Source organism: Callionymus lyra, chromosome 1, assembly GCF_982586985.1.
Source record: "Callionymus lyra chromosome 1, fCalLyr1.hap1.1, whole genome shotgun sequence".
In the NCBI taxonomy this organism is placed as follows: Eukaryota; Metazoa; Chordata; class Actinopteri; order Syngnathiformes; family Callionymidae; genus Callionymus; species Callionymus lyra.
In genome coordinates this window covers 16,964,722-16,992,179 of record NC_141818.1, presented here as the reverse complement: position 1 = coordinate 16,992,179, position 27,458 = coordinate 16,964,722, and the positions used below count along the sequence as shown (strand labels likewise).

Below are 27,458 nucleotides of genomic sequence, written 5' to 3'. Positions count from 1 at the left end.
GGAATTTTACCAATATTATAAGGTAAATACCAGTAATTATAAGGCATTAAACAAGCAATTATAAGACATTATACCAGTCTACCAATATAGTGAGGCATTATACCAATATTATTAGACATTATACCAGTATACCAATATAGTGAGGCATTATACCAATATTATTAGACATTATACCAGTATACCAATATAGTGAGGCATTATACCAATATTATTAGACATTATACCAGTATACCAATATAGTGAGGCATTTATACCAATATTATTAGACATTATACCAGTATACCAATATAGTGAGGCATTATACCAATATTATAAGACATTATAAATTAGCAGTAGTTGTAAATTCTTCAATACCAACATTATCCTCGGAAAGTTGCTAATAGTCATAAAATATTGTAATATCTGATGATAAATAGTAAATAAAGCTTTACATTGTTTTATGATTATTTAATACAGAATTATTATCATTTATGAGTGTTTACAACTGCACTTACACTTTAATGTTGTTATGAGCACGTTATAAATATGATTATAATTTCTTACTGAGATATGCGTTTTAAATAACCAAAAAAAAAAGAAGAGAAAATAATTCAGTAATTCAAGTTCAAGTAAAATGTTCAATTTTCACTCCACTAGGACTGAATGTAACATGGGTTGAACAGAATTCTTCATTTCTACCTTGAATCTAAAAGGAATATTTTTTATTATAGACTTTGCTACTTCACAAGGTGACTCATCAAAGCACACCTTTGTATGGTGGAATTGAATTTACCCTGGCAGTTTGTCAAACACCGTTGGCTTCAGTGCAGGAGTCAGCAGTCGCTGTCACAACAGTACAAATTGAGCATTTGTGTCAAAAACCCCTCTTTTTTTACTTGTTTTGGTCTTTTGAATTTTGTGAGTTATTGCAGCAATTCCCTGGATGCATCCAAACTCCCTGCTGACATTGATGCTGGAGGGATGAAATATATGAGTGCAGGAATTTTACTCACAGTGATCTATGAGCAATATTCCCTCTTTTCTTTTTTGATCAAAGCAAAGCCATTGTAATTCTCCTGAAAAACAAAGTAAGTGACTGATATAATAAGGTGCAGAGATGCAGGTTTGGCTGCAGAGATAAAACCGAGTCTCGCTGCACCGAGAAGGCGCCGGGATGAATAATTGTTTGACAGGTGGGATGAAAAAGCTGCAGAGGGTGTTGGGAGCTGTGTGGTAGGAGGGTGAGGAGTGTGATGTGGCGGAGCCCGGCTTTTTGGCCATACATCACGCTAATACAGCAGTGGGAACGTAACCCGGTGCGGCACTATGCAGAGCAGGCGGAGAGTAATGTGCTGCGTTTGCAGCCGCTCAATCTGATTGAAACGCACAGCTCACATTTACTCAGCCCTGGATCATTCGGGGGATTCATACATTTACTTTTCGTCACTTCGTTTCTCCGCTGGAAATAAGATTTAGCAGGGTCCTCCATCATGGTGGGAGGAGAGTGTCTGGCGTCATGGGAGGCGAATGGCTGCGTGTTGTTGTACGGTGTGTTTATAGTTCTTAGTTTGACAACATGTTGAACGAACTTCCTCGTCCACTTATTTACTTTATAGATGTTTGTGGTTAATATTTTATTTGCATCTTCCTAATGAACGCCATGCTGTGTATGTGTTTTTTTGTTCATTGAAAAGCAACACCCGGAACCAAAGCCAAAAAGGCCGCAGTTCATCAAGTGTTCACTTGAGGCTGGCAACAGAAAGCCCAGGTGACACCAACATAGACAAAAAGACTGTTATTGCATTAAAAAACATATTTAGAGCAAGTTTAAAAAAAAACAACTAAAATTGGATTTTAAACACCAATTCCACTATTGGAACAAACTGTTCAAGGGGTGAATTGTATATTTTGATGTTCTCCTTTTGACGAAATTTCTCATCAGTATGCCTGATAAGTCAAAAGGTTGTTTGTCCATCTGATATCATACTTAAGTATTCCCAAAATTTTTTTTCCCATTTTTGTAGACGTCGATTTTTGGCCTTTTTTTAAAAAAAGTTTGACTGCTTAAAATAAGTTGAATTCTACCTTTTTTTGGACCTTCAAAAAACAAGATCTTACACATTTGGGCAACATTAATTATCGGTAAAACTTCAACCCGACTGAAGTCCGGTTTTGCTAAACTCGCACTGCATTTCCCAGTGATATTGGTTGGCTTTAGAGAAGTGGTTCAGTATCAGATGGTGATGTTATAGATACTAGTTTGATTTGGTCGCAATACCATACCACTTCTGACACCATTTGTCCTGACAGAGAGCACCTTCTGACCTTGGCCGCGGCCATGGATTGGCTTCAACCAAGTGGAAGTAGCATCAGTGACGTCACCCGTCTATTGCTAAACCATGGTTCAGAACCAAGCCGCGGCCAAGGTCAGAAGGCCATACCACTTCCAGCAACATATGTCCTGGCAGTCATACATGTGAGAAAAACCTGTTCATATACGACCAAATATCGTTGTTATATCAGTCTGTATAAGGTCCTATACATATACGTGGCTCTGTGATCGTCGTCCAACGAGATATTCATAGCAGTAGATCTTGGCCGTGGCTTAAAAACAGTTAAGAAGCAGCTGCTGAATCTAAAGATAACCTTCAGACAATGTTTGGTATTGTCTGACTTTGAGAAGGGCGTGTGACGGCAGCTGTCTCGATTCCTACTAACATTTTTTAAGGCGACTTGAAATGAAGCACTGGATGCACTAAACCCTGGTCTGGGATCACAAATGTCAGCCAACAGAAGCTTCTGGAAAAGCTCCAGAGATTAGCGCCGATGTTTACATCCAGCACTGCTGGAATGCTTCTGGCTTGACATTCTACTGGAAAGACCCAGGAATAAAAAGTATTTTAATTGTTGCTTCAAGATAACGATGGCATGATTATTGAAGCCTCCTCAATGCATGGAATAATTTATACCCTCATTTAACCGAGCCGAAGCTCGGCTGTTGACACGTCTTTGATCACTGATGCGAGCGACGTAGCGATCCTGACGAGGTCTCCGAAGCCCCCTTTTTTCCCTCTGACATTTACATTATAGGCCTTGTCTTTCTTCATCCCCGATAATTAGCTACTTCGCTGCTGCGCTGCGGATATCATGACACAAAATATCCCCGGGAAGAAAGCCTCGGCAACTCTTGTCGGGCGAGTCCTGATCCTCCAAAGGTGATGGCTCGTACGCTAATGGGAAGTAATGCTACGCTGCCAATAGTGATAGAAAGTTCATTCGGCGCGTGGGTGAGTAATTGGCCGAGAGTTTTTTGGTTCTTGAATTCCACCACCTGCCGACACCATCATTAGCGTTGGAAGCCTGCTGGGTTTTTTTGTGCGTCCATTCTCACCAAAACTTGGGGAGCTAAGGTGCACCTTTGACAGAGGACGCTCAGGGACACCCTAGATGTTCTCAAAGACTCCTAGTTAAATCAAGTCATCACCGGTGAGGTGGGTGTTTTGAGACAACGGGGGGACTCAATTTCCTCTGCTAATAAAACTGTTGCCACTCGGGAGATGGAAATGGACCTGCTTCTGAGGGGGGGGTACCCTGTGGCGTCTCAAGATGTGGGGGTTGAAGTTGAAAGGTTGGGGTTTAGAGGTGAATCCCTTTGTTTACTTGGCAGCCCTGATTTGTTTCTCAGCTTTTTCTTCATTACACTTGATGTGCATGAACTTGCTCAGGGTTTTCAAATTGGTGGGTTTTAAGGGGCATCAGAGAGGGGCCCCCTTGGGCAGCGAACTGGTCGTTCAGCGCATCGTGGTATTTGACAGCGAGGGCTGTAATTGCTCCCTGGAGAAAAGAGGAAGCATCTTCAAAAACGCACTCTCCTGAAACAAGCTCCAATGAGGGAGGGCGACGCTACAAAGGGAGGAGTGGGAGCTTCGGGGGAGTGGCTCCCGGAGACATTTTATCATTTTCCGTTAATAACTCTTGGAGATTTTGATGAATTACCTCAGATGTTTTTGCTCTTCTCCTCCGGGGCGTTTTTAAAATCCCTCGTCCCTTTTCGCCGCCGCATCCCAAGTTTTCTTCCTTCCTCCCGAGAATGTATTCGTTTGACATTCGAGCTGATGGTTGTTTATTGAGCAACGTAAAGAGTCGGTGTCTGAGGCTTAATGTCCCCCGAGGACGAGGGGCTGAGGCCCCGTGTGATGTTCAAAGACCCGTCCGGTTGAAATCCCCCTGCTTTAAAAGCCAAGTGGTTGAGGTGATTCACATTAACGGCCATGTCCTCGTGCCGTTCTGGGTCACGGGATTGGCCGGGGTCATGTGTGGAGGAAGTATTTGGAGAGGGATTGAAAAAAAAATCTGCCTTTAATAGCCGCTCTTCCATCTGCTGCTGGGAGATAACGGCTACGGTGTGGCACTTGTACGGGACTTTACTGGGTGAAGTTTATTTTGGGACAAAATTGGGTAATAAGCCTCAATAATTGATCATAGTTTCAGGAACCGTCACCTCCTTTTTTTGAACGTGTGAAGGACACAAGCAGATGCAGAACTGCTGCAAAGACACATCTGCTGCTTTGACGTGTGTGTGTGTGTGTGTGTGTTTATTAAGGTCAGATGGGTCACGGCAGGAGTGATGGGTGAGTTTATGACGAGTAACCCTTTCACCTTCCACCACCTTCACCCATCCATCACTCCGTTCCCCCGGTGATCAAGATGTATCGCCGTACGACCGGAGCCGCATGAGATATGATTGTTAAATAATTTGCCTTGTAATTGGGGCGACTGTTGCAACCTTGTGTGATGCAGATTAATTTCCAGCCTTTCACGCCTCGGTGCTCCCGAGCTCCTTTTCGCAATAAGAAGTAGCTCCAGTCCCCTTGGGGTAGGACCCCGGTTGTTGACCCGTGATGAACTCCTGACCAGAGCTGCCATGTCCCGGTGACTCGTCGCCGTGACACTTTGAATAGTGACCGACAAACGCTGAAGGAGAGACAGCAGGGTTTTTTTGACACGGACACCACGGAATATAAATGGGTAGAGACCGTAGCCACCCTCAGAGATAACACTTTGTCTTATGTCGCTACATTTTTATTTGGAATTGATTTGATGTCACAAGAAAATTGAATTCTTGGGTTGTTGTTTTTTTATCATGACACATTTCAGCTTTTCAGTGCTGTAGTGGAAAATGTTCCGTCTGCTCTAAGCATATCCTCTCATACACGGGCAACCGCCGGGATAACTCCCGACCCTTTCCTTTCCCTCTACCCCTCGAATCTGCAACGTTCACGGCGTTTAATGGAAATTATCCACAAATGGAAAGAAATGACACACAGTTAGGGTTCACTGGCTTTTTGTCAAACCATATTGGTTCAAGTCTGACGAGGCGCAGCAGCAACTGGGGCACACATTTCTTCACTCTGCTGAGAGGCCATTTGTTATTTAGGCTACGTAAGCACTGCATTCCTTCTGCTTATGCTGCACTTTTATGCTCATGGCTCTTTTCTTGACCTTGGATGAGGAGAGACATGACCCAGAACGGTTTGATTCAACACAACTTTACATAGCAAGTAGGAATTTGAGCAGCATCTGTTTTTTTGAAGGGGGCGCTTTGATCAGTTTTCTCCAATTAATTTCAGAGAATTTCTGAAGCTTCAGAGCAACTACTTCATAATCTGACTCTCAAAGTGTTGAAGCTTCAAGAAAAATAAAGATACATTGTTTACTATTATATATGTAATTGTCCTTATCCTTTAACCCCTTTTTTAATCTCTGGGTCAAGGTGACCCAGTGGCACATTACTTTTTCTGCCATCAGGGCTTATAAAAAAAAAAATCTCATGTCTATTTTTTTATTGACAAAATAAAATGGACTAACGAATCAGACATTTTAAATATTCACAAAGCATTTTTTTTTCAGTTTATTCAGGAATTAACCCTTTTTGTCTCTGGGTCCATGTGACCCAAAGGCCCGAAAACAATTGCGTTTGAGGTCATTTTTAAACACTTTTTAATTGGATTTCTTTGAAAAAAAAGAAAAAAAAGTCATTTTTAAACAGACTAATCCATCCACACATTTTCTTTCACCCATAAATTGATTTATTTTTATAGTTTGTGATCATAATTTGATTCCTGCAATGAGTGCAATTCCTTCCAATGACTTCTAGAAGAACAGCTGATATTTACACAAAGTAATGTTTATGTTTGGTTGTCTTCTGCAACTCTGTTGATTCTCCTTTCATGGATCACATCAGTCAACTTTAGGTTGAATCCAGAGAGTAGAAGTTGATTTTCATCACCACTGACTTTATGCTCCGAAGAGAAACGACAGCTCTTGTAAATGTAGTTTTTTCAAGCGTAGATACTTTGCATTGATAGCACAAGTCATTGAAAAGTCCTTCAGCGTGATCCATGTTTTTCGTTCCTCCCTCGGCTTCCCCTCCTCAGCTGTCACTCTTCTCCGGTGTCCGGACAGCGATAGAAAGCTTTGTCTTTTTTTCCCCTTCACCTATCTCTTTTGTTTTTACTGGCAACCTCCGGCTCATGGCGGCCCCTCCACTCTCTTCTCAAGCGAAACTAGGTGCCGGCGCTACTCCTGACCTGCCAGCTCCAAATTGGCAGCCTGACCTTCCTTGTCTTCCTCGGGGCGTCCGCACAAAGCAATACCTTCACCAAGAGAGACAAAAATGCAATTAAGCGGTGACATAAACACTCGGCCCTGCTGTAACTGTGGCCCGGAAGAGAGGGGGAGGGAACTGTGACACACTTGCATACATCTGGTCTATTAATTTAGATTTCCCAGTGAAGACATGGGAGGGAACCTAAAGGATGTGGTAAGGGCTTTTCTGAATTTGGCTGACAGGAGATTGATGAGCGCTAATGCTAATACAATAGGTTGGTTTTTATAGCTGGATTGAATTGTTAAAACAAACGAAAGAAAGGTTAGAAATGGATATAACATAATGATGTAAATAAAAGTAAGTAATACTTATTTGTAAAGTGCCTTTTTAGACCAGAGTCACAAAGTCCTTTAACAATCAAAAGTATATACACAATTAAAAAAACCTACATTTAAATAAAAAAAAAGGTCTTAAGATGTTTCTTGAAGGAGTCAGTAGATCTATCAAACACAGAGGGAGATGAAGATCGTTCCAAAGCTTAGGAACTTTGGTTCAGAAGCGTGTACGAGGAACATCAGTAGATTCTGACCCACAGACCTCAGAGCCCGAGCTGGGGTGTAAGGCTGGATCAGATCAGTGATGTAAGGAGGAGCCTGACCATGAATAGATCTGAAAGTAAGAACCAGAATCTATTGATCCTGGAAGAAACTGGCAGCCAGTGAAGAGTTTTAAGGATCGGGGAAATGTGAGTTCTTCTACTAGAGCGGGTCAAAATACTAACTGCAGAGTTTTGTATTAACTGCAGGCGAGACAGCTCCTTCTTGTTTAGACACAAAAAAAGAATTACAATAGTCTAAACAAGAAGACACAAACGCATGGATTATAAACTCCAGATCGTGTTGTGACATCATTTTCACAAGTTTGAAAATGAGATTGAGATTTTCCTCAGTTGAAAGCAACATTGCTTTTTTCTCTTTACCTTTTTCAGTTTTTGAACTTGTAGAACATACTTATGATTGCTTGTTCTGTAAACTCATGTAACCTTGCATTTAAATGTTGCTCATAATATTTTCACATTAATATGTAAAGATTTTCTTTCCAGTTGGTTGAGTTCATTTTAGAACTTGACGGCATGTGTTGTACCTGCAGGTCACCTGTAATGTCAGTCATTTTTTAAATGTCACGAATGTCTGACTCTATCAATTCTGCATGTTTTCTTGTAATGAAATATAATAATAAGAAACATAAATACAGCAGCAGAAAAGGGGGAAAAAAAAATCATTTTTTAAAATCAATATTTGCTGTATAGCTGTAAATAAGATGGCGAGAGAAAGATCACCATCCAAAATAAAAGCGTGCTCCAGACCGATATATTGGACGAGCTCACACTTATGACTTCAACACTAATGCATCTCGTATCTAATTGGCTGTCATCATCACCGCAGAAATAAAATGGTATATCACTTCAACGCTGGTGTGTGTCGACCTCGCAGCATTTACTCTCAGAAAAAATAACTCCTATTAAAGCTGTTGCTGAAGGAGTTTAATTGTCAGCCGAGGTGTGTGACATTTGGAGCCACGGATGAAACGTGGCCCAAAGTCCAAAAGGTTTTTGTGAGCGACCCGGTAATTACTGTTGGTATCTGCAGGCAGCAGACTTAATAAGACGACACATAGACGGACGCACACACATGTTCGCACGCCAGTGACATATTGAAAGTCACGGCGACCGTTGGGTTATTGGTTTGGATATTATTTTTGTATTCCTGCTTCGTTCTTGGTGTGTATTATAAGACTGTGAGATAAGTAGAAACTGCAATATGTTCTGTTTCAAACACGTATAACTTCTCTTTATATATATACACATATTTTAAGACGTTTTCCGACCAGGAGCTGTAGCGCTTAGCATTTTTCTCAGCTACCTATCAAGGCCATTGAAAATTCAAAGTCAATAATTTATGTAGACACACATTGATTGACGGCTGTGCTCAGTAATATTGGAAGTCTACTGTACAGAAATCCATACCTTTATCTTCTTGTCTTCTAATTAAAATTTGAAATGAACGTAGAAAATCCTGATTCATACCCCACACTTTTACATACTACCCTGTAACACTTGTGTGTAATGTATATTACAAAGACCCTGTTTCTTAAGTGACATCATTGGAATAGAAAGTGTTCAATTACCTTAACATCCCAAAATAGATGTATGCATGTACATGTATGTTTTAAGTAAAGGAAATTTCAAGCAGAACGGCACCTAGCTAACAGCGCTAACAGTTACTCTTCAAAACATACACAATTTATACATCGTTTTCAAGTATCAAGTTTTTTAGAAATGAAAAAAAAAAAACTTGCAATTCTGTAACACAAACAACTAAATACAAAAATAGATCATTTTCATATTTCAAATGACAAGAATATGTTGGCTGTGTGCTTTTTACATGATTAGATTTTAGACTTTCTTTTATTGTCATTGCACAGAAAACACAGCGGTGAAACTTGCAAACAAAATTTTGTTGCTTGGCAACCGTTAAAAAACACAGCAGAGTGAATGTCTATATAAAAAATATAAATATTAATAAGTTAAAAATAGTGTAATAAAGTATAAACAGAATAAATAAATACATTTTTAAATATTGCATATAAAAATTAATGTATATAAAAGTATAAATATAAATAAGTTAAAAATAGTGCAATATGTTATAAATATAATAAATACATCATATTTTAAATAGTGCATAGCTCAAGTCATATTTATTTATCTGAATTTCTTCGAAAAAAAACCAAAACATTTTCAAAGAATGACATTGGCGACTATAGTTTCTTCATTCTTGACGGAGTAAAAGTACTCTCCTCCGGGGGTAACTAACACGAAGCACTTGCAGGGAATGGATTCTGTAAACTCCTAAATTGTTGTTCATCTCCAGGGGCTCTTGGGAAAAGCGGGCGTAATACTGGACGCCTAATCCTGCTGGTCTGAATAAAAAAGAAAGTCTATCACTTCATGGATTTTTTCTTTTCTCACCCGAGAGAGAGAGAAAAAACGCGTTTGGAAGAGCCGAGCTTGATGTGTCGGCATAATGAGCCTTCACAGCCTGATATTAGGAGGTTCATACATCTGGACGGTATCTGAGCGTCACGCCTGTGATGGATGACTCATGTCGGGACAGTCGTGGCACAGACTCTGTTTACACGCCGCAGATAAAAGTAAAAAGACGGTCCGTGTGTTTGCTTTGAAAAGAAGGCTGAGGTGCGAGCGCCGGATCGCCGGCTCATATTTTATAATTAACTCCGTAAGGATGATATAATACTCTCCCAGTATCTGTATTGTATCGAAAGTAATAGAACATCACTCTCACACATTGCCCTCTAATGATAAGTTATGAGCTTGAGTCGTCCACCAATGGTGCATTGTGGGTGATTTTTTTATGTCTATGACGGGGGTTGTTCAAACGGGGGTGCAGCTAGAGTAAATAATGGTGGTGGGGTTGGCTTTTATGGAATGGGGTCATCACTCCTGGGTAGCGTGATAGGTAATTCATACGGTTCTGGTATATATACGGTGGGACGGGTTAAGACCTGGACTTCATTTATCACGTCTGTTCTGAAAAACCTTCAGCCCGGTCGGAGGCAAACGGCCGTGTTAGGTGCATATGCTTGACACCCTTATTAACCAGACGGTGTCCTCCAGGTGCTGGTAAGTGCAGATGAGGGAGTCCGAACAATGTGCTCATTTAAATCTGTAGGTTTTTTTTCCCCGGTGTTCATTTGCAAGGTGGCGTTGCAGAGCCGCACCTCGCTCGGGGGGAATCATTAGCATGGGAGTCGGTGGTTCTTAGTATGCAGCTCAGGACGGGGGGGGGGCGCCGACTTAGAGAGGTCCTCGGCTTCTGGATCTATTAGCGTCCCGGCCCCCGCGGCCCTTTACCCGAGACAACACTTCAGCGAGCGCTTTCTCAAAGCGTGGCCGCTGCAGATGCTCCTCTTGTAATGCCCTGGCTTAAGGACAGAAATATGACACCCACTGTATTCTCCTTCGCTTCTTCACCCAGCTCACGATCCAATTTTAACCCCCCCGCCCGCTCGCCGTGTGACACGCACACTCGTCCAGCTCTACCCTGTAAACATGTGTGTGGTGTGTGTTCTTGTGCACTTTTATTGATCAAATGTGTCCCCTGCTGCTGTTATCACTGCAGAAGATGGAGGTCTCCGTTCAAAGACCTGAAGAGCAATGTATGGGATTATAGGGAGCGCAGCATGTTGTAGGCGAGAGTATTTACGCTCATATTCACCCGGTTTAACGCTTAAGTTGCTATGATTAGCCTTCAAACCCATGTTATTAATAAATTATTCAGCAAGTCACGCATTATGTTTTTACACGTGTTGAGCATGTGATCCCTGGAACGGCCTTGACCTTACATGTCTAATGCTGCTTGGTGTTTGTGACACGTATCCACCAGTTCAAGTTGCATGTCTCACTGTTGACTGTCTAGGTAAAAGTGAAGGAGGTGGTAGGAAATTAAAAGAGAAAAAGAAAAATCCATGAATAATATCACCTGTTAATAGCTGAAAATTGATTATAGAAGTGTGAGCTTATATTTGAAGCTTGATATATATCTTAATATATCTCTCCTGGTGGACATCAGCTGTTACCTACGACTAAAGCTTGTAACTTTAACGTATACTCAGCATTACAAACAAACGTCAAAAAGGCATAAACAAACGCAAAAAAAACAAAACCGGGGAATAAAATCTGAAACAGACTAAAAATAATAATCAGAACAATAGTGGAGTTTACATATTGAAATCAATAAATTGAATAAATAAGTAATGTTGTTTTCAATACAGCGTACAGCAGGAACGAAAACTATAATATATAAGACAAACTTTAATTGCATGTCGAACCAAAATTAAACAGTCTGAGAATTTACTAAAAAAGCCAGAAGGATATTCAAGTAAAATTAAAGTAGGTGGCCAACTTTATTCAAATAGAAGCAAGGATTGTCTGACACCACGGACTGGAACATGGAAACTCAAGTAGAGAATACATGGACACCGACCTTTCCGGGAAAGAAACGTAAAAATACTAATTATAGTTAGTATTGTTGGTAATACAAAACAGATCACAGCCACATTTAATAAAAACTTTTAAAAAAAACTCAACAGTATTTGACAATGATACCTTATAATAGGTGGGTTTATTAAAGGTAAATAACAATTTTATACATTTTTGAAATTAATATCATACTCTTGCACTTTATTTCATATTGTTTGACTGAGGTGATGAGTTACGCTGACAGCATGTCTAAGAGACGTCATCTCTGTCAGTCATGCCTATCATGTCCTTAACCCTTCTCTACATCCTGCCAGTGAAACTTTTGTTAACTCACCTTTACACTCAACAATGACCTGGTTAGTTAACCTCCTCCCCTCCTCTAGTCTGCGCGATACCATTCTGGGTGAAATCAATTTTGCTATCCCTGTCGTGTATCTCGCTTTAAAAAGGCTTTATTTTTTTCTGAGTGCGGTGAAATATGGTTGACTTCCACCTCGCCCTGGCACCGCGCTACACAAATGCTCAATTTCATTCACTCTGGCTCGCTCCGCATCTCTTGGCTGCTGATGCCCTTCGCCTGGTTGTTTTTTTTCCCTCGCCAGCGTTTTCCATTTGGGATCGAGTGTGTTTCCGGACACATCCGCATGGGTATGTTTCGCCCGATCGTCCGCTTACACTTGTTGCATCTGCCGACGCTTTCATTGCGAGCACATGGACTTCCTGTCTGATCCAGAACGTGCGCACAAGTTGCACCGTGAATACAGTAGCTTGTGAACGTTGGTCTCTAGTTGAGAAAATGAATGCTTCGTGCTTCCTCTGCCAGCTGGGTGCAGCGAGTCCGATTGATCGTTGGCATCCACGCTATGACTCATCGCTCTGAGGTTTTTTTTTATTTGGCTTGTTGTTCGTTTTCCGTACTCGGATTCCTTTTTATGTATTTGTAAAACATCTGCCGGAGGAACAAAAAAAAAGCTTATTTTCGAGTTTGATCATATCAACTGGCCACAGGTGATAAGAGAAGCCGTTCGCTTCATCATGCTAGCGCTCGGGTCATCAAATTACAGCGCGGACGGTGAACCGCGACCATACGAGAGCCGGGACAATCCGGCTAACTCGATTAGGAGGCAGACACAATTAATGATGCGCGGTGATGGCCGGCGAACGCGGAGGTGACTCCTGCTTTAATGAGCTTACACAGATGTATTATAAAAGGCAATCTGTATTATATAATCTATATTAAGGGCACCTCACTCGCCTTTTTTGGGAGTCACGTCAATTAACCCGATGATGTAATATTCAGGAGGAGTCGTGTTAGTTTGGCGTTTGTTCGGGAGTTTTAAACGCTGATCATGCAATGATAAGAGATGTTGGATCCTTATAATGGAAGTTACACTGAAAACGCCACTGATCGAGAAATTATTCTCTCGGAACATTTGATAGTTTCAAAGTATTAGTAGTAATAAACCGTGGTCGTTTTCATTGATATTCATTTTTCATATATCTATATATAATTATATTTATAATTCCTATTTTGTAGCCGCCGCCATGTGGAATAACATTTCTGCTTAAAACTTTTAAAAGGAGACATTTAGACATCTTGTTCCTGTTCTTATTTAATTTAATTTTGATTTATTTTTTGTGAAAAATTGCTGTTTTTGCTGTGGCTATTGGAAAAAAACAATTTCCCGAAGGAGACCTCAATAAAGTTCTACCTTATCTTACCTTTCCTTAACTTTAGTAATCATGGTCTTATTAAAATGAAAATGTTTGTAAAAAAAACATAAAAAAAACTGAAAATATATATAATATATATATAATATTCTAATGAATGTGATATTAAATCTACCACTCCAGCCCTTAAAATGTAATCATGACGTTGCATTTATTGTGCGCAAAAACATTAGCACTTTATTATTTTCGCTTCTATATCTACAGGAAGTTTGAATAAACTATCACTTTATCTTCACTGCTTAGACACGTTCAATTCATTGTTTGGCGCAGCTTTTCGATGTGTGTTTGCCGTTGTTTTCCCACGTAAAAATCGATGCATCTTTCCAGATAATATTTCCCCGGTCGGGTTTAACTGTGTTTACGATGGATTGATTTTCATTGGAAAAATGCTTCTTTCATTAACAAAGAAAAATCCACACCAGCTCACGATAATCATCCTCCTTTTTTTTCTTCTCCTTTATATTTCGTTCCCGCCGAGCGCTGTGCCGGAGCGTGTCATATATATGATAAGTAGAGATGCCTCTCTGCTCATCGCCCGCTTAAATTGGTGCAGCATGGCGTTCATATCGCCTCCGTTATTGGGGTTTATATATAAATATGTTGACCTAGCGACGCGAATCTTGTGGATTAAAGTGCGTTTATCTGATAATCTCCGGGGGGATCTTTGAGCGCCTCGCGAGGTCTGACCAGTGTGCGGCTGTGAGGAAAAAATGAAGGGAATCAGGAGAAATGGGTCACAGGCAATACTGGTCTGTGATCGTCGGGTCGGTTGGACTCCTGTACCGGACACGAGGATGGAATAACAAGAGGCATCTCTGACTCCTCGGTGTGCTCACCTTTATTCTCCCTGCTTCGCCACCTCCTCCTAAACACACATCTAAACCCTGTGGGTTTTTTCTTCACCATTGTCTCTCGTCTTCTGCTCGGTCCGCACAGCTTCTTGCGGGCCTGGTGTGTGATTTGGCTCGACTTTACTCAATCATGCATGACTCCTCACCAGCAGAATCAAACGCTCGGGCTCATGTCTTGCTTTTCATTAGAGCTCCTCCATAAGGGCCGACTTTGAGTTGTTTGAAGTGTTGCAGGGCAGCTCTGGAGAAGCCACACGGCAAGGCCAGCTGCTGCTGCTGCTGCTGACGCTTGTTTGATGAATCAACTTCCCACCATTGGCCGGAGCGCCGTAATGAACCCAAACACCGGCGCTGACACTGACGGGCGTCTAGGTCTGCGGTTTGACGGTGGGAAAAGGTAGCAGCTCTGTGGACTTCGCTTTTCTGACTCGGGGGGGGGGGGAATTAGTCTTCTTGTGTTTTACCCGTCTCAGAAATGGACTTTTAACACCGTTCCTCAACACCAGTGGAGGCTGCATCCAATGTAAACCATAAAATATATTTACCCTGAATTAAAACCAGTCCGAGTGTAAACATTGTCATTCAAAACTGTTCACACCATGGTGGTGCTACCATCGATGGTCTTCTGGGAAAGGGTGAACCCAAATACAATTTCTTTTTTTCCATTTTTTTCATTTTGGTTTTTGATATTTTCTGAGCTTCCTATTAAATGTCAACTATAAGTAAGTAAGTAATTTGTATTAAATAGCTCTTTTCCAGACCAGGGAGAAAGTGATAGTGGTCAATAGTACGTCTTAAAGATCAACCAACCAATGACTGTCCTAAATGATGATTCCGAGTAATTTATTTATTTAATCTAATGTGATCTCAATTCTTTATCCTTTTCTTGAGAATATCACACAAAAACCGACCTTTTTAATTTATTTTCCAAGAAAGCTGTTGCTCCTAAACTTTGGAATGATCTTCCTCTCTCTCTGTGTTTGATGATCTACTGACTCCTTTAAGAAACATCTTAAGACGTTTTTATTTGTTCAGGCTTTTCCTTGATTTTCTGGAACTCCTGTTGTGTTATCAGTTTTATCTTGATCTTTCAAGTATATACTTTATTAAATATTGTTTTGATTGTAAGCGCTTTGTGACCCTGGTCTAGAAAAGCGCTATACAAATAAAAAATACTTACTTACTTACATTATTTATTTAATCTAATGTGATCTCAATTCTTTATTCTTTTATTGTGAATATCACACAAAAACTGACGTTTTTTATCACACTTTATTTTCCAAGAAAGCACATTTTAGTAATTCAGCAACACCGTACTGGACAGGATACAAGGAAGCGACGCCGACCTTGCGGACCTGACAGGTGGCTCTAACTCGCAGTCCTTCCAAAAACATCCCTGCATCAACAAACAATCGAACCATTAAGAGGTACAGGCTGCCAAATGGCTAATGGCTACGCTTGGATTCCCCGCTTTAAGAAAAGAGGTCTCGGCCAGTGTTTACTAAGAGGGCATTTGTCGGCCACGCTTGAGTTCACTGTCAAAGCTAATTAAGAGAAAACAAATAAAGATAGAGCGGGTGGTGAAACTGGCCGGGAGTGTAAGCACTCAAGTAGCCACGTTTCTCGTCTCCTAACGTCAACACAAGGTCGACCCGATGTTAGTATTCGGGTCAAGGATTTATTATATGCATCGTTATCTTATAAATAAAATGGAAAATACTGTATTTTCTAACTACATAATTAAACCATTCACTGTTTAAGAGAAAGAAGCAGATGTTGGTTCGTCATAGCCTCACGCTTTACAAACGTTCAGGAGGCGTCAGCCCTGTAGGGACACTAGAGCAGAAGAGAAGTCTAGAAATGAGCCTGAAGTTATTCCTTGCTCAACATCTGGTCGTGATTGATTTCATCTTGTGTCAGTAATTAATGCTTAGTCTAATTGAGAGACTGCCCCGTGAGCTATGGAAGTTTTTTAGTGTGTCTGAGCTGAGCCAAAGAACCAGATAATCGGGGCACGGAAATCTTTTTAGCAACACCGACCCGGCCCGTCTCGCATCTCCAGACTTTCAAGATACTAATACAAATGCAAGTATACACGCCTGCGCTCATGTGACAAATGAGGCTATAAATCATAGTGGTGGGGTGTGACGTGGCTTTTCTAACTTTGGTGATTTTTTTTATCATTTTCCCGCCGGTCCATTTCCTTGGTTAAATCATGTCTCATACCCCGGACGTCCACGGAGCAGAAAGAATCCAATTCCGTTCAGTCAAACAACATTGGATTTCTTCCAGTTTGCTTCACTATTATAGTATTTTCTTGCTCTAATCACCCTCTCTGTTGACTATTACAATGTCTCTGGCTTCAGGTTTTGCGTCTCGTACCGAGAGACCAGCCAAATGTCAAACCCATCCATATTACAAGACAACTTTCCCCCGAAAACCCTGAATCCTGAACAAGCTCTCCCGGTCTGATTCGGCCGATCGTTCATTTCCACCTGGGCTAGCAACGGTCCGGCACGAGTGCGGCTCTCACCTGGCTGTCACTGAATAATGAAACATTCACCCTTTAATCGCCGGCGCCACGAAGAATGATCAGTTTAATTTGCCCTCATTAAAGCCGTCTAATCTAATGGGCTAATTAAGAGCTTTGAATGGAACAGCAATCACCGCGAGTCTACACTGCCCCGAGGGAGGAATACATCAATGGATCATAAATATTTGATGGCGTCTACCTACACGCAGATTGTAAGGTTCCCTCGTTTCAACTCGCATAAGTGCTTCACATGCATCTTTGAGGTGGCTTAAGTTGTCAGCGTACGGTCTCCGCAGACCTCCGGAAAAAAAAAAAAAGTCCCAGCGCATCGATTCCTGCTTGAATAATAACACCCCCCGAAATCCCCTTTATTTTTCCGTCAGGAATATTGCGTGAACCCGATCGAACTTGATTAAGAGTCGGCGCTCTTCAATCTGGTGGTAGTAGATAAGCAGCTGTGCTGGGACGGGTTCACTTCCCAGGGGTCAGAGGTCTACATTCGGCTCAAGGTGATGGGGTGTAATGACCCCCCGAGCAACACCCAGTAATGGCTGACCTCGGACCTTTTTTGTAGCCTTTGGGGATCTCAATCTGTACTTGGAATGAAGACGAATAGACTTCACGAATCTGGCCCCTGGAAAATAAGATTTAATTTAGTTTCGTTCTTTAAGGGTGAAAACAGGCATTTTTCAGGCCATGTGAATAGAAGTGTCACCTAGAAAAGAGTAATGTCTGAGACATGTGGCGAACGACAGTCTAAGACCCTGCTCGACATGACATTTTTGGGTCACGCCGGAACCCCTGGCAACAACATCTTTACTCCGATATTAAAGGCCAAAAGAAACAGGAGGGATGAATGGCAGCTCTCTCTTTGTTCCCGCCCGACCATTAGTGGTAATCTCATCTCGGGGTCTGTGAAAAGCTGATACTTACCAATACATATTTGTTTGAGACGAATGTTTCTCGCAGAGCTATTGATGTGTTTTTCTTCAGCTTAAATTTGTTTTCCACGGAGAGTATTTGCAGCCCGGCTGGACCCATTTGATGGGCCTGGTTTCGGTCCCATTATGGTGCTAGGAGGGGGGTTCTTTTCAGAACCAACAGCCCAGTGGGGGATCAGAAGTCATCTTCGGTGGGTCGGTCGGTCGCACACGACAGCGGCAGGAAAAGGGTGTGTCCCTCTCTGAATGTATGCGGCTACTATTGATTTTCACATCGGAGAGGATCTCTATTACTGCTGATAACCGAGCACAACAACCGCACCGGACCTCGGGGCGACTGCCGCCCAGCTGGAGCTGATGGTTCCGTGATGAGTGCGTGTTTTGTAGCGGCACAAAGCCGCTTATTGGAAAAAAACCATCCGTTTGAATGCAAGTTGTTAAGGAATAGCAAAAGATCTGGAAGAGAACTGACTGACTGAAAAGTTGTTTCTGACGTGGTCACTGTTGTTTAACTTCTATCGAGAAACTTTTTTGGGGGGAGTTTTTTCTCAAATTCTTCATAAGCATAAAGACATACATATTTTAAACCATCGATGAAATATTAAGGTTCTGGAGAAAAAGAAGATCTTTTTATCCTCGCTTCTTTTCTTGCATCGTCTGAAAGGCCTCGCACACACACACACACACCACAGTCATAAACACACATGCCCAAAAGCACCTAAAATAAAGGGTAAAAAAGAAAAGAAAGACGAGAAGCCCATCTATTGGATCTTTTGTTGCATCAGCACTTAGCTGCATTAAGTAGAGGAAGGCAAATGTTCAGGGAGGTTCCATAAGTTGAGCTTAAAAGACTTTGAGGGGGGAAAAAGGAAAAAAATTAACATTTATGTGCAGGGTTATGTTCTGCATTAAGACAACATGTTCCTCAGGGCTTTGAGGAACTTTACACAAATGAGCACGATGCCCACATTTCAGCCCGAACGCACTTATTTAATAATGCATGTTGTTGGGCTGCACAGCAACATAAAAACACCACATTGTGTCTTACTTCTGTATAAAGGGATATTGATGATTGGAAGAACTGTAGAGCTGCGTCTTTATCATGTACCACATACTGTGCGGTATTATGTTGTCATCTAATTTATCAAGATTTCCAAAGAAAAGCGATGAGAATAATCCTTTATTTTACTAGGATAAGGTTTTTGTTTTCTTTCTCTTTGTGTTTCAATGCTTATTTTCGGATTTAAGTTGTTGTAATTACCATTATTTATTTACTATTTAGTTATTTTCTGTACCTTCCTTCCAAATTCATACAGATAATGGGTGGACTGACCACTGTTAAATTTCCTGGTTGGATCACATTGTTATATGGTTTTCATCTAATAGAAGAAAAAAAAGATGCACATGTGGGAGAAGCACCGAGCAACAGAATGTTAATTCGACCTCAGACACCAACGTTACAGTCAGAACGGATGATTGACTGACGGCCTTTTATAATGTCATGCAGTCGATTCGCGATCAACTCACGAATCCAACCAGTCAAATGTGATGGACATGAAGTGCACACCTGCTGCAGAATAAACCCTAGTTAGCATGTATGGTTAGCAGGCTCGGTTTGTCGACACTCTTGTACTACAACGTACGCTACTTGTTGTACAAGCTACGATGAGTAAATCTGAAAGAGAAAACACAAGTATACAAGGCAAATAGAAAAGGTATCAAGAAGTGAATTGTTCATTTTTACATTACATTTACACAAGATGGTTCAGTGGATTCTTGAGCTCCATGGTTTCACCCCCAAAATAGCTAGTATGGGCTGTTTAAAACTAAACTGTCATTTCCAGGCCTCAGAGACAAATTGCTACAAATTATATTGAATGGAATAACATTAAAACCCCTTGTATCATTTAATTATTTGTATATTTCCGTCGACTACCATCATTAGTTATTGTAGTACACTTGCCAAACTTAAGGTCCCAGAAGATTAAAAAAAAAAAAGTTTGTATGGCACGTTCACCAATAGCAAAGCAATTCAACTGCCTCAGCAATTTCCAATTGCGGTTCTCCACAACATACTTGGTACAGTTTAAAGGCTCTTACGATGTTTAGAGTTTGTGCAATGAGTGATAAAGAAAACCAAAAAGTGATGAAAGTTTTCTGCCATATTCTTATTTATCTTGATTCTATTGATGATCTACTTGGATAGAACATTCATTTTGTTTGGCACAGGTTGAATAAAGTGTAGCAGAACATAATTGACACACAATATCTGATGTTGGATTTAGCTTAGAGAGATGTAGAAACTGAATTACTTTTATTTCACACTTGAATGCTCACCCTTGAAATCGCTTCCCCTTTTCTTGTCTCTTAATGCGTTTTGTCTTTCTTTTTTTTTAACAATAAAACTTTGTATTTAATGAGAACGTGCCGGTTCTAATCAAAAGGCTTGTATAAGAATATAAAAAGTGAGCCCTCGCTACCAACTTTATTTGCAATTTCACAGCCAGGTCTCTTGATATTTCAGCTGCAACTCTGTCCTCTTGTGAACCCCTCGGTGCTCATCCTCCGGTGCATTATACAGGTTTTTTCACTTAAACACAGCACATTCACTGTCTCCAGGCTCTCGACTGTATCGCTGTCGGTATCGTCCCGAATTAGTATTCATGCATTTAAATTCATGGGAGCTGTTGTGTGAGGAAAAAAACCCGGGATGAATTGACTTGTAGGATTATGCAAAGGCTGAGGTTGTATGTGTGTGTTGGTGCACAGTGGTGTTTTCAAGACAGTGGGAGATTAATGAAAGAAAAAAAAAAATCCTATAAGGCTGTACGGCACATTGATTCTGTCATTTTTGTGGCGGCGCTTTCATTTATCCCGTTATTCCCCTGCTTGCAATATTTTAACAGCGGAAAAAGAGGGGAGTCTGTCAACTGCAGGAAGTGATAGGGCAAACTTGGAATCGTATCATTTTTGTTTGAAGCGTGCTGGCTTTAAAAAAAAACAACCCGGTTTTCATCTTTTCTCTCCTCCTTCATCTGCTTTCCCCGGTTGTTCCAGCCAGGGCACGCCGCTTGAGAATAAGAAGGCAGATCTCCTGGAGAGTCGTCATATTGCAGGCCAAATCTAATCAAAGGGAGAAGTGCTTTTAAATGTCTTTTGTTCCCGGGGGCTAAACGTTGTGGGGCCCCCATGCGCTTCGCCGGTGCGTCCCGGCCCCTAAACCCACGCTCGCCACCAGATGCAATTAATATTGAGCGGAAACCCGGGCCCTGCACTCGGCTCGTATAATAATAGTGTTACAACAAAAGGTTAATGCTTGGCATCTAATCGCTGTCCTTGTCATTTTCAATGCAGTCGGTGGAGATGTACAGAGAGGGAGGTCAGGAGGTCACCGGTGCCTGATCGTCGAAGGGGCTCTGGCGGAAGAAAAATTAATTACTGATCTCTATAAATTTCATGTCATGTCTCATTTGACTTAATTCCACATCCCGAGCTGAAGAGCTCAGGAAGACTAATGGAAAGACCTCTTAGATGCTAATGGGAAATTAGCCCTGGTGACACTTTTGGAGCCGAGAGCGAACCAGAGAGTCTCGCTGAGGATGAGGCCAGATGGCAGAGTGGACGGATGCTGCTGTACTAAACAAGCAAGGCAGGAAAGGTTAACACCCTTGACACTTACAATTTTGTATAGAGCTTGTTACTTTTTCGAGTACGCAGCTTATCCCTCATGCTTTGCTGCTTTAATTGTGTGCCCAGATATGACTTTTTCTCTTTCTGCTTTCGGGGGATTTAGTGATTTGGCTGGTAAATAATGAGCCGCCTCTACTTCTGTCTCCGACTCTGGACGCCATTCAGGTTTAATAACTCAATAGGATTAAAGTCTGATCAGTCCTGAGAGACGCATATTGCAAAAACTCGCTTCTTCCCAAAACATGTTTTATTGGATCAGAGTGAAGTTTGACTTTTTCCGAGGAAAAAAAAGATGATACAATTTGTCAACATGTTATTTGAGTCAATTGTGGTGCGTTCCAAACAAACCAGCTTTGGGGAGTAATTGAGGAACATGCGATCATTTGTGTCGTCTTCAGAATCAATCATCGCCGGCAGAAATACGAGTCCAACCAACCCACTCTTTCTTCTTGTGTTATTATTTTACAAGCTCTCGCTGACAAAAGGGAATGAACAGACTTTTATTATCCACTATTTATGGGTGTTATTTCTTATTGAGCCCAACTCCACTCAAGAAACTCCATCTTCTGTGATAGTTTCAGGGAGAAGTCCCAGTGCAGTCTGCTCGCTCCCAGAGCAAACAGACAAAAATATCGAGCCACAATAGTTCTTCCCTCAGATGGCATCAAGCCAAAGTGTAACATGTGCATTTATGTAAAACTTATAATCCAATTAACAAGTACAAAACACTCGGTGATGGCTCTATTATTGGAAAACAAAGCGGAGAGGTGCCATGTTCTCAAAACTGCTCATGTGGAAAGAAGGCAAATGGCGTGAAATGAGTGTGTCTGGAAACGTGTTTGTTTGACACCTCACGCTGCGTCCCAAGACTGATGCACCTCTTCTTTTTTTTGCTTTTTTTCGCAGGCATACTTCCGACAGGGTGTTGCCCTTCAGTACCTTGGTCGTCATGCCGACGCACTGGCCGCCTTCGCCTCCGGGCTGGCCCAGGATCCAAAGAGCTTGCAGCTGCTGGTGGGGATGATAGAGGCCGCTATGAAGTCTCCACTGCGCGGTAAGAAACACAATCACTGCCTTTATTTGAGAGCTTGACTGCCTTCAAAGAGGGCTGCAGAGATTTATAAAGTTCTTTTCAGTCGAGGACCATCAACATATCCTCATCATGCACCTATATCCTTATCGGTTTCTCAGTATTTGACTGATTTTTTTATGCAAAAGAGTTAATACACACATTTTCTTTTATCAAGAACATAATAATAAAGTTGTTTTGCCACACGGTGGCTGTAAATAACGGTAATTGTTAGTCAAGATATGTAGATAGATAGAAAAACTTTATTAACCCCTCTGGAGATCTCCTTCGGGAAATTGCTTTTCCAATTCAAAGCAACACATAAAAACAAGAACATGAACCAAGTGTAATAAAAGAAATAAGATCTGAGAAAAATAAAACAAAGAAAGGATACAAAGATTAAAATAGATTAACATCATCTTTCACTACACTACTGGCCCCAAACTCCTAGTTATGAAGTCTAAAAGCTTGAGGAATAAATGAGTCCCTGAGTCCATTAGTGTTGCATCATGGGAGGAGCATTCCTGCTCCATCTGCTTCTCTGGTCACTGATGACAGTGTTCAGGGGATGACTGTCATCATCCATGATGGACAGTAAAGTCTAAAAGCTTGAGGAATTAATGTGTCTCTGAGTCTATTAGTGTTGCATCATAGGAGGAGCAGTCATGCACTCCATCTGCTTCTCTGTTCACTGATGACAGTGTTCAGAGGATGACTGTCATCATCCATGATGGACAGTAGTTTGTCAACCACAGAGCCAGTCCTTCTGATCACTGGCCACCACAGACTGGTAGAACATGCAGAGGAAATTCCTGCAGATGTTAAATGATCAGAGCCTCCTCAGAGGGTACAGTCTACTCTGAACTTTCTTATTGACATGGTCTGTGTTGCAGGACCAGTCCAGTTTACTGTCCAGCCACACACCGAGGTACTTATAGTTGTCAACTATCTCCAACTCGTCACCTCTGATGGACACTGGACGTGGTTTTGTCCTGGAGCATATATCGAACATATTTATCACACTAAACATAATTTAACTTGTATGTAAACCAGAAAAAAACTGCAAAAAAACATCAATTTGCAATATTAAATTGTGTCAAATTCAACATGTTCCCACAGCACAGGTCACTGAAGTTGTTTACTGTATACACTGGTATATTAAAATGAATATTATGTTAAAAATAAAAAAACGTTTTTTAGGACGAACCGTCCTACAATCATGAGCCATCTCTGTCTCAGACCCTAAAGCCTGCAGCTTCAGCATCTTATTGTCAGCCGCTCTGATCACCAGCACTGATATCCTGTTATCTTAATGAGCATCCAACACTAATACCATTGTCTGCGTCTGCCCCACGGTCGGCCTTTTTTCTCGACGACCTGAGTGGATTCCTGAGTGGCACAGTCAAGTCCAGATGCTTAACTAAAACGCTCGCCGTTGTTATCAGATCTGCAGCATTATCCGTTGTATCCGATATCTGCCGTGACCTTATTGTTCGTGGGTGGAATGGAGTTATGCTAAAAGATCTTCAGAGAGACTGTCTGCTCCGTGTGACCAGTCGACATTCACTCGGATTAGATTATTTTAGTGGCATTTTTAAGAGGAAATCACTTTCCTATCAGGTCCCGGGAGAGGAATTGTAGTACAACCACAGGTTGTTCTCTCCTGACAGACAAGGTCAGGGAGTAACTCAATGGACCATGATGTTTACGGATGATATGGATATTAATAGACGGGTTTAAGAAGAGAGTGCAGGCAGGGTGACGTGGGTGGAGACTACTGTCAGGGATAATCTGTGACAGACCAGAGTGAAAGACGAGCAATAAAAGGTGGTATACAGAGGTGGTCCGACTTTCTTTGGGAAGGACTTGGAATGGGAACCTCAACCCAGATTCACACCAAACTGCAAAGTGGCGTCAATTTATTTTTTTGCCTCGTGCAAGAACAGAAAATAATGCAAACTTATCTGATGACTCGCACGAAGATTTTAAGGTGCCGTTTTCCACAAGATACATTTTACATCGCAACGCAAAACTAGGATTCAATCCTATTTTTCCACCTTCAACTCGCTGCTGATTCAGGAAACGAGTTGTAAAAGTAAAGTTAATCTTGTCAATATCACGTTAACACACTATTTGCAAACATTCTACTACATTTGACAAAGAAGTATGTTGAACCGTGGACAAACGTATCCTTACGATTGTTCAGCAAGTGATGCTTACCTGACCTGTAGGTGGCGCTTAAATGGGTTGGAGTGAGTTTGGGGTTAGACATTTGTAGACAAGGTCAGGGAGGTCTGGTGATTTGAATGATTTGAGGACAGTCGACCTTGGCCTACAATGTTGTAGATGGAGATGACCGATAATAGAAGAAGGGAGCGTAAATGAGGACATAAAGACGAGTGTCTGGGGAGGACGCTCCACACGGATAATCGTGGAGGAGGCTGACTTACCGTGGCAACCCCTGATAGAAAATGATAAACCGAAGCTATTCTTTCCAGTCCTTCTTATTACATCCACAAAGCTCCTGAGTCAACGTACAAGGAAGTATTGCAGATTCTCCGTCACCCGTGTGAATAATTTAAAGCGCATAAATCCAACCCTGGAAACAGAACAAGAAGAGGGTTTTGGGTGCAAGCCCAGATTGCAGTATCGTGGACCGGAATGGATCACCACTAGAGGAAGCCCAATATTCTGCCCAATCCATTTAATCTCCTAATTGTTCAGCCCGTTTTCCCACAGTGGGAGGGAACCGACGTCGGACCTAATCCAAAGGTGTTCTGAGGAGGGAGGTAGCTGGGTCAATGGATTAAAAAGCAATGATCCTCTCAGAGGGACTCCTGGCAAACTGAGACCATAATCGATGTTACGCCAGCACACAAGGAGGATAAGCATGTTGCTCGGCTGAAGTGAAAGGTGGGATGCTGTTTCCAAATAATGACAGCCATGCAACAGCCACAGCTGCGTTAATGGCTACATTTAGAGAGTAGAATTTGACACTAGTGTTAAAATAAATGTATCTGTCACACTACAAATGCAAAAAAAAACGTATACCTACCTACCTATATAAAGTATATAGATGGATATATCCTTCAGGAAATTGGCTTATATATAAGGCAATACAAAGAAAGGTGTAATTGCTGATTAAAAAACAAATTCCATGTGACTTATTTTTCCATAATTGCATTCTGACCTTCAATTTAGGGGTTTTCCTGTTGACCAGTTAAAGGTGACAACACTGAAAAAATAACAATACAAGATGTGTTTTGCTAGTAGTTGTTGAAAAAAAATTAATTGAAAATTCAATATATTAAATATGTATATATACTGTAGTTTTACTAAAAATAGGAAAAATATGCTTGGTACGATTTTATCTAACTTTCAAACCAGCACCCACCAACAAACCTCCAACTGTGATGAAAAGACAATAGTTGGAGAGAAAATTGTTGAAGCTAAAAACCCTGAAAGAATATTTTTAACCCTTAATAAGGCTGATACATGTCAAGAAGAAACGATGTTTCTCTACTTTCATAACGTTCTCTTTCAGTACGATGACGAAAAAAACGTGTGATGAATCATCAATCAAGGTTGTTGTTTTCTCCAACAATAATCACAAAAGGTCCAATTATCTACATCTGAGTGAAAATGTCACAGCAGCTCAGCGGAGAGAGACGTCGAATCACGTCACCTTCAGCTCTACTGCTGCGATGACTGGTGGGAAACATGCAGAAGATGCAACTGAAGCTGGAATATTATAGTTGAAAGGTCTAGATTGATGTGTGGATGAAGGAGAGTTTACTCGTCTGCCATGAATGAATCATTCGACGCAACAGGTGCCTTTTGACTTTGGTACATTCCATGGGCTCAAAATGAGGATAAAAACTAAAGTGTTTTGAATTAGACCATGCATGTTTTCAATGTTGTTCTCAATACAAATATACACTTATGTAAGTACTTAACATATCATTTTCAAAGTTACCAGTTTTTTTTTTATTATATTTTATATATATATATAGAAACATCTTAAGACCTTTTTATTTGTTCAGGCTTTTCCTTGATTTTCTGGAACTCCTGTTGTGTTTTTAGTTTTATCTTGACCTTTAAAGTATATACTTTATTGAATATTGTTTTGATTGTTTAAGCGCTTTGTGACCCTGGTCTGGAAAAGCGCTATATAAATAAAAATGACTTACTTACTTTAATACATTGAAAACTTTAAGATAAAAGTACAATTTCTTATTTAAAAATTGTGATTTATACCTGATCCGCAGTCTTGCATTCCAGCCCCCATTAACATGTTCTCGCTATCACAAAGACACTGTTTTTATAAGTGACATTACAGTCAGCAGATAATGTCAAACCCTTGTAGGAGCTGTGGTATGAGGGAAAAAATGGGTCTGACACAATTTAATTTAAACAAGTTATGTGTTATATAAAGTGCTAACAACTTTAAAGTGCAAACTGTTAGCATTGACTAGTGCGTGGTAAATCATCTCTGCTCTGATACAGGACCTAAACATCCTTAAAAACAACAGTGGACCAGCTCTTTGTAGGACTTCCATGATCTCCATCTCTTGCCCGATAAATCTTCTCTGTGAACAAGCAACTACAGCTTCGTAACACTTCAACATTGGTGCCAGCGACAACATCAGAGTCGTCATAAAAACCTCTGAGGATGATCCAAAGTCAAGCCTCAAATCAAAAGTCCTCTCAGTGAAAACAATGGCGATGCCCCCCTGGAGCCCCCCCTAGTGTGACTCAACATTACCTCGCATTGACAGACTTTCATGTTGGCGAGTCTGTAATCCAAGCTTCGACACGGTTGTTGTCAGCCTCCATCATGAAGCATGAATTTAAAGCAATACTCACATGAGTTATAAAGAGTTAAATAAAAGTTTGTCCTGAAGAGCCCAAGCATTATAAAAATTGTGTTTTCAAAACCTCAGTATTACATTCAATACATCAGCTCGCGGAGGCAACTTCTTCTTAGCGGTCGAT

The 27,458-nt window shown here is 41.1% G+C and overlaps 1 protein-coding gene across 3 annotated transcripts in view; it reads left to right on the top strand.

The window, feature by feature from the left end:
- Positions 1-27,458, top strand: part of ttc28 (tetratricopeptide repeat domain 28) — a 261,955-nt gene that overhangs the window by 140,945 nt on the left and 93,552 nt on the right. For all 3 annotated transcript variants that reach the window (XM_087794936.1, XM_087794931.1, XM_087794942.1), the window contains one exon: positions 22,301-22,448. In XM_087794936.1, the coding sequence (XP_087651062.1) occupies positions 22,301-22,448 (148 nt within the window). The remainder of the gene's footprint in view (positions 1-22,300; positions 22,449-27,458) is intronic.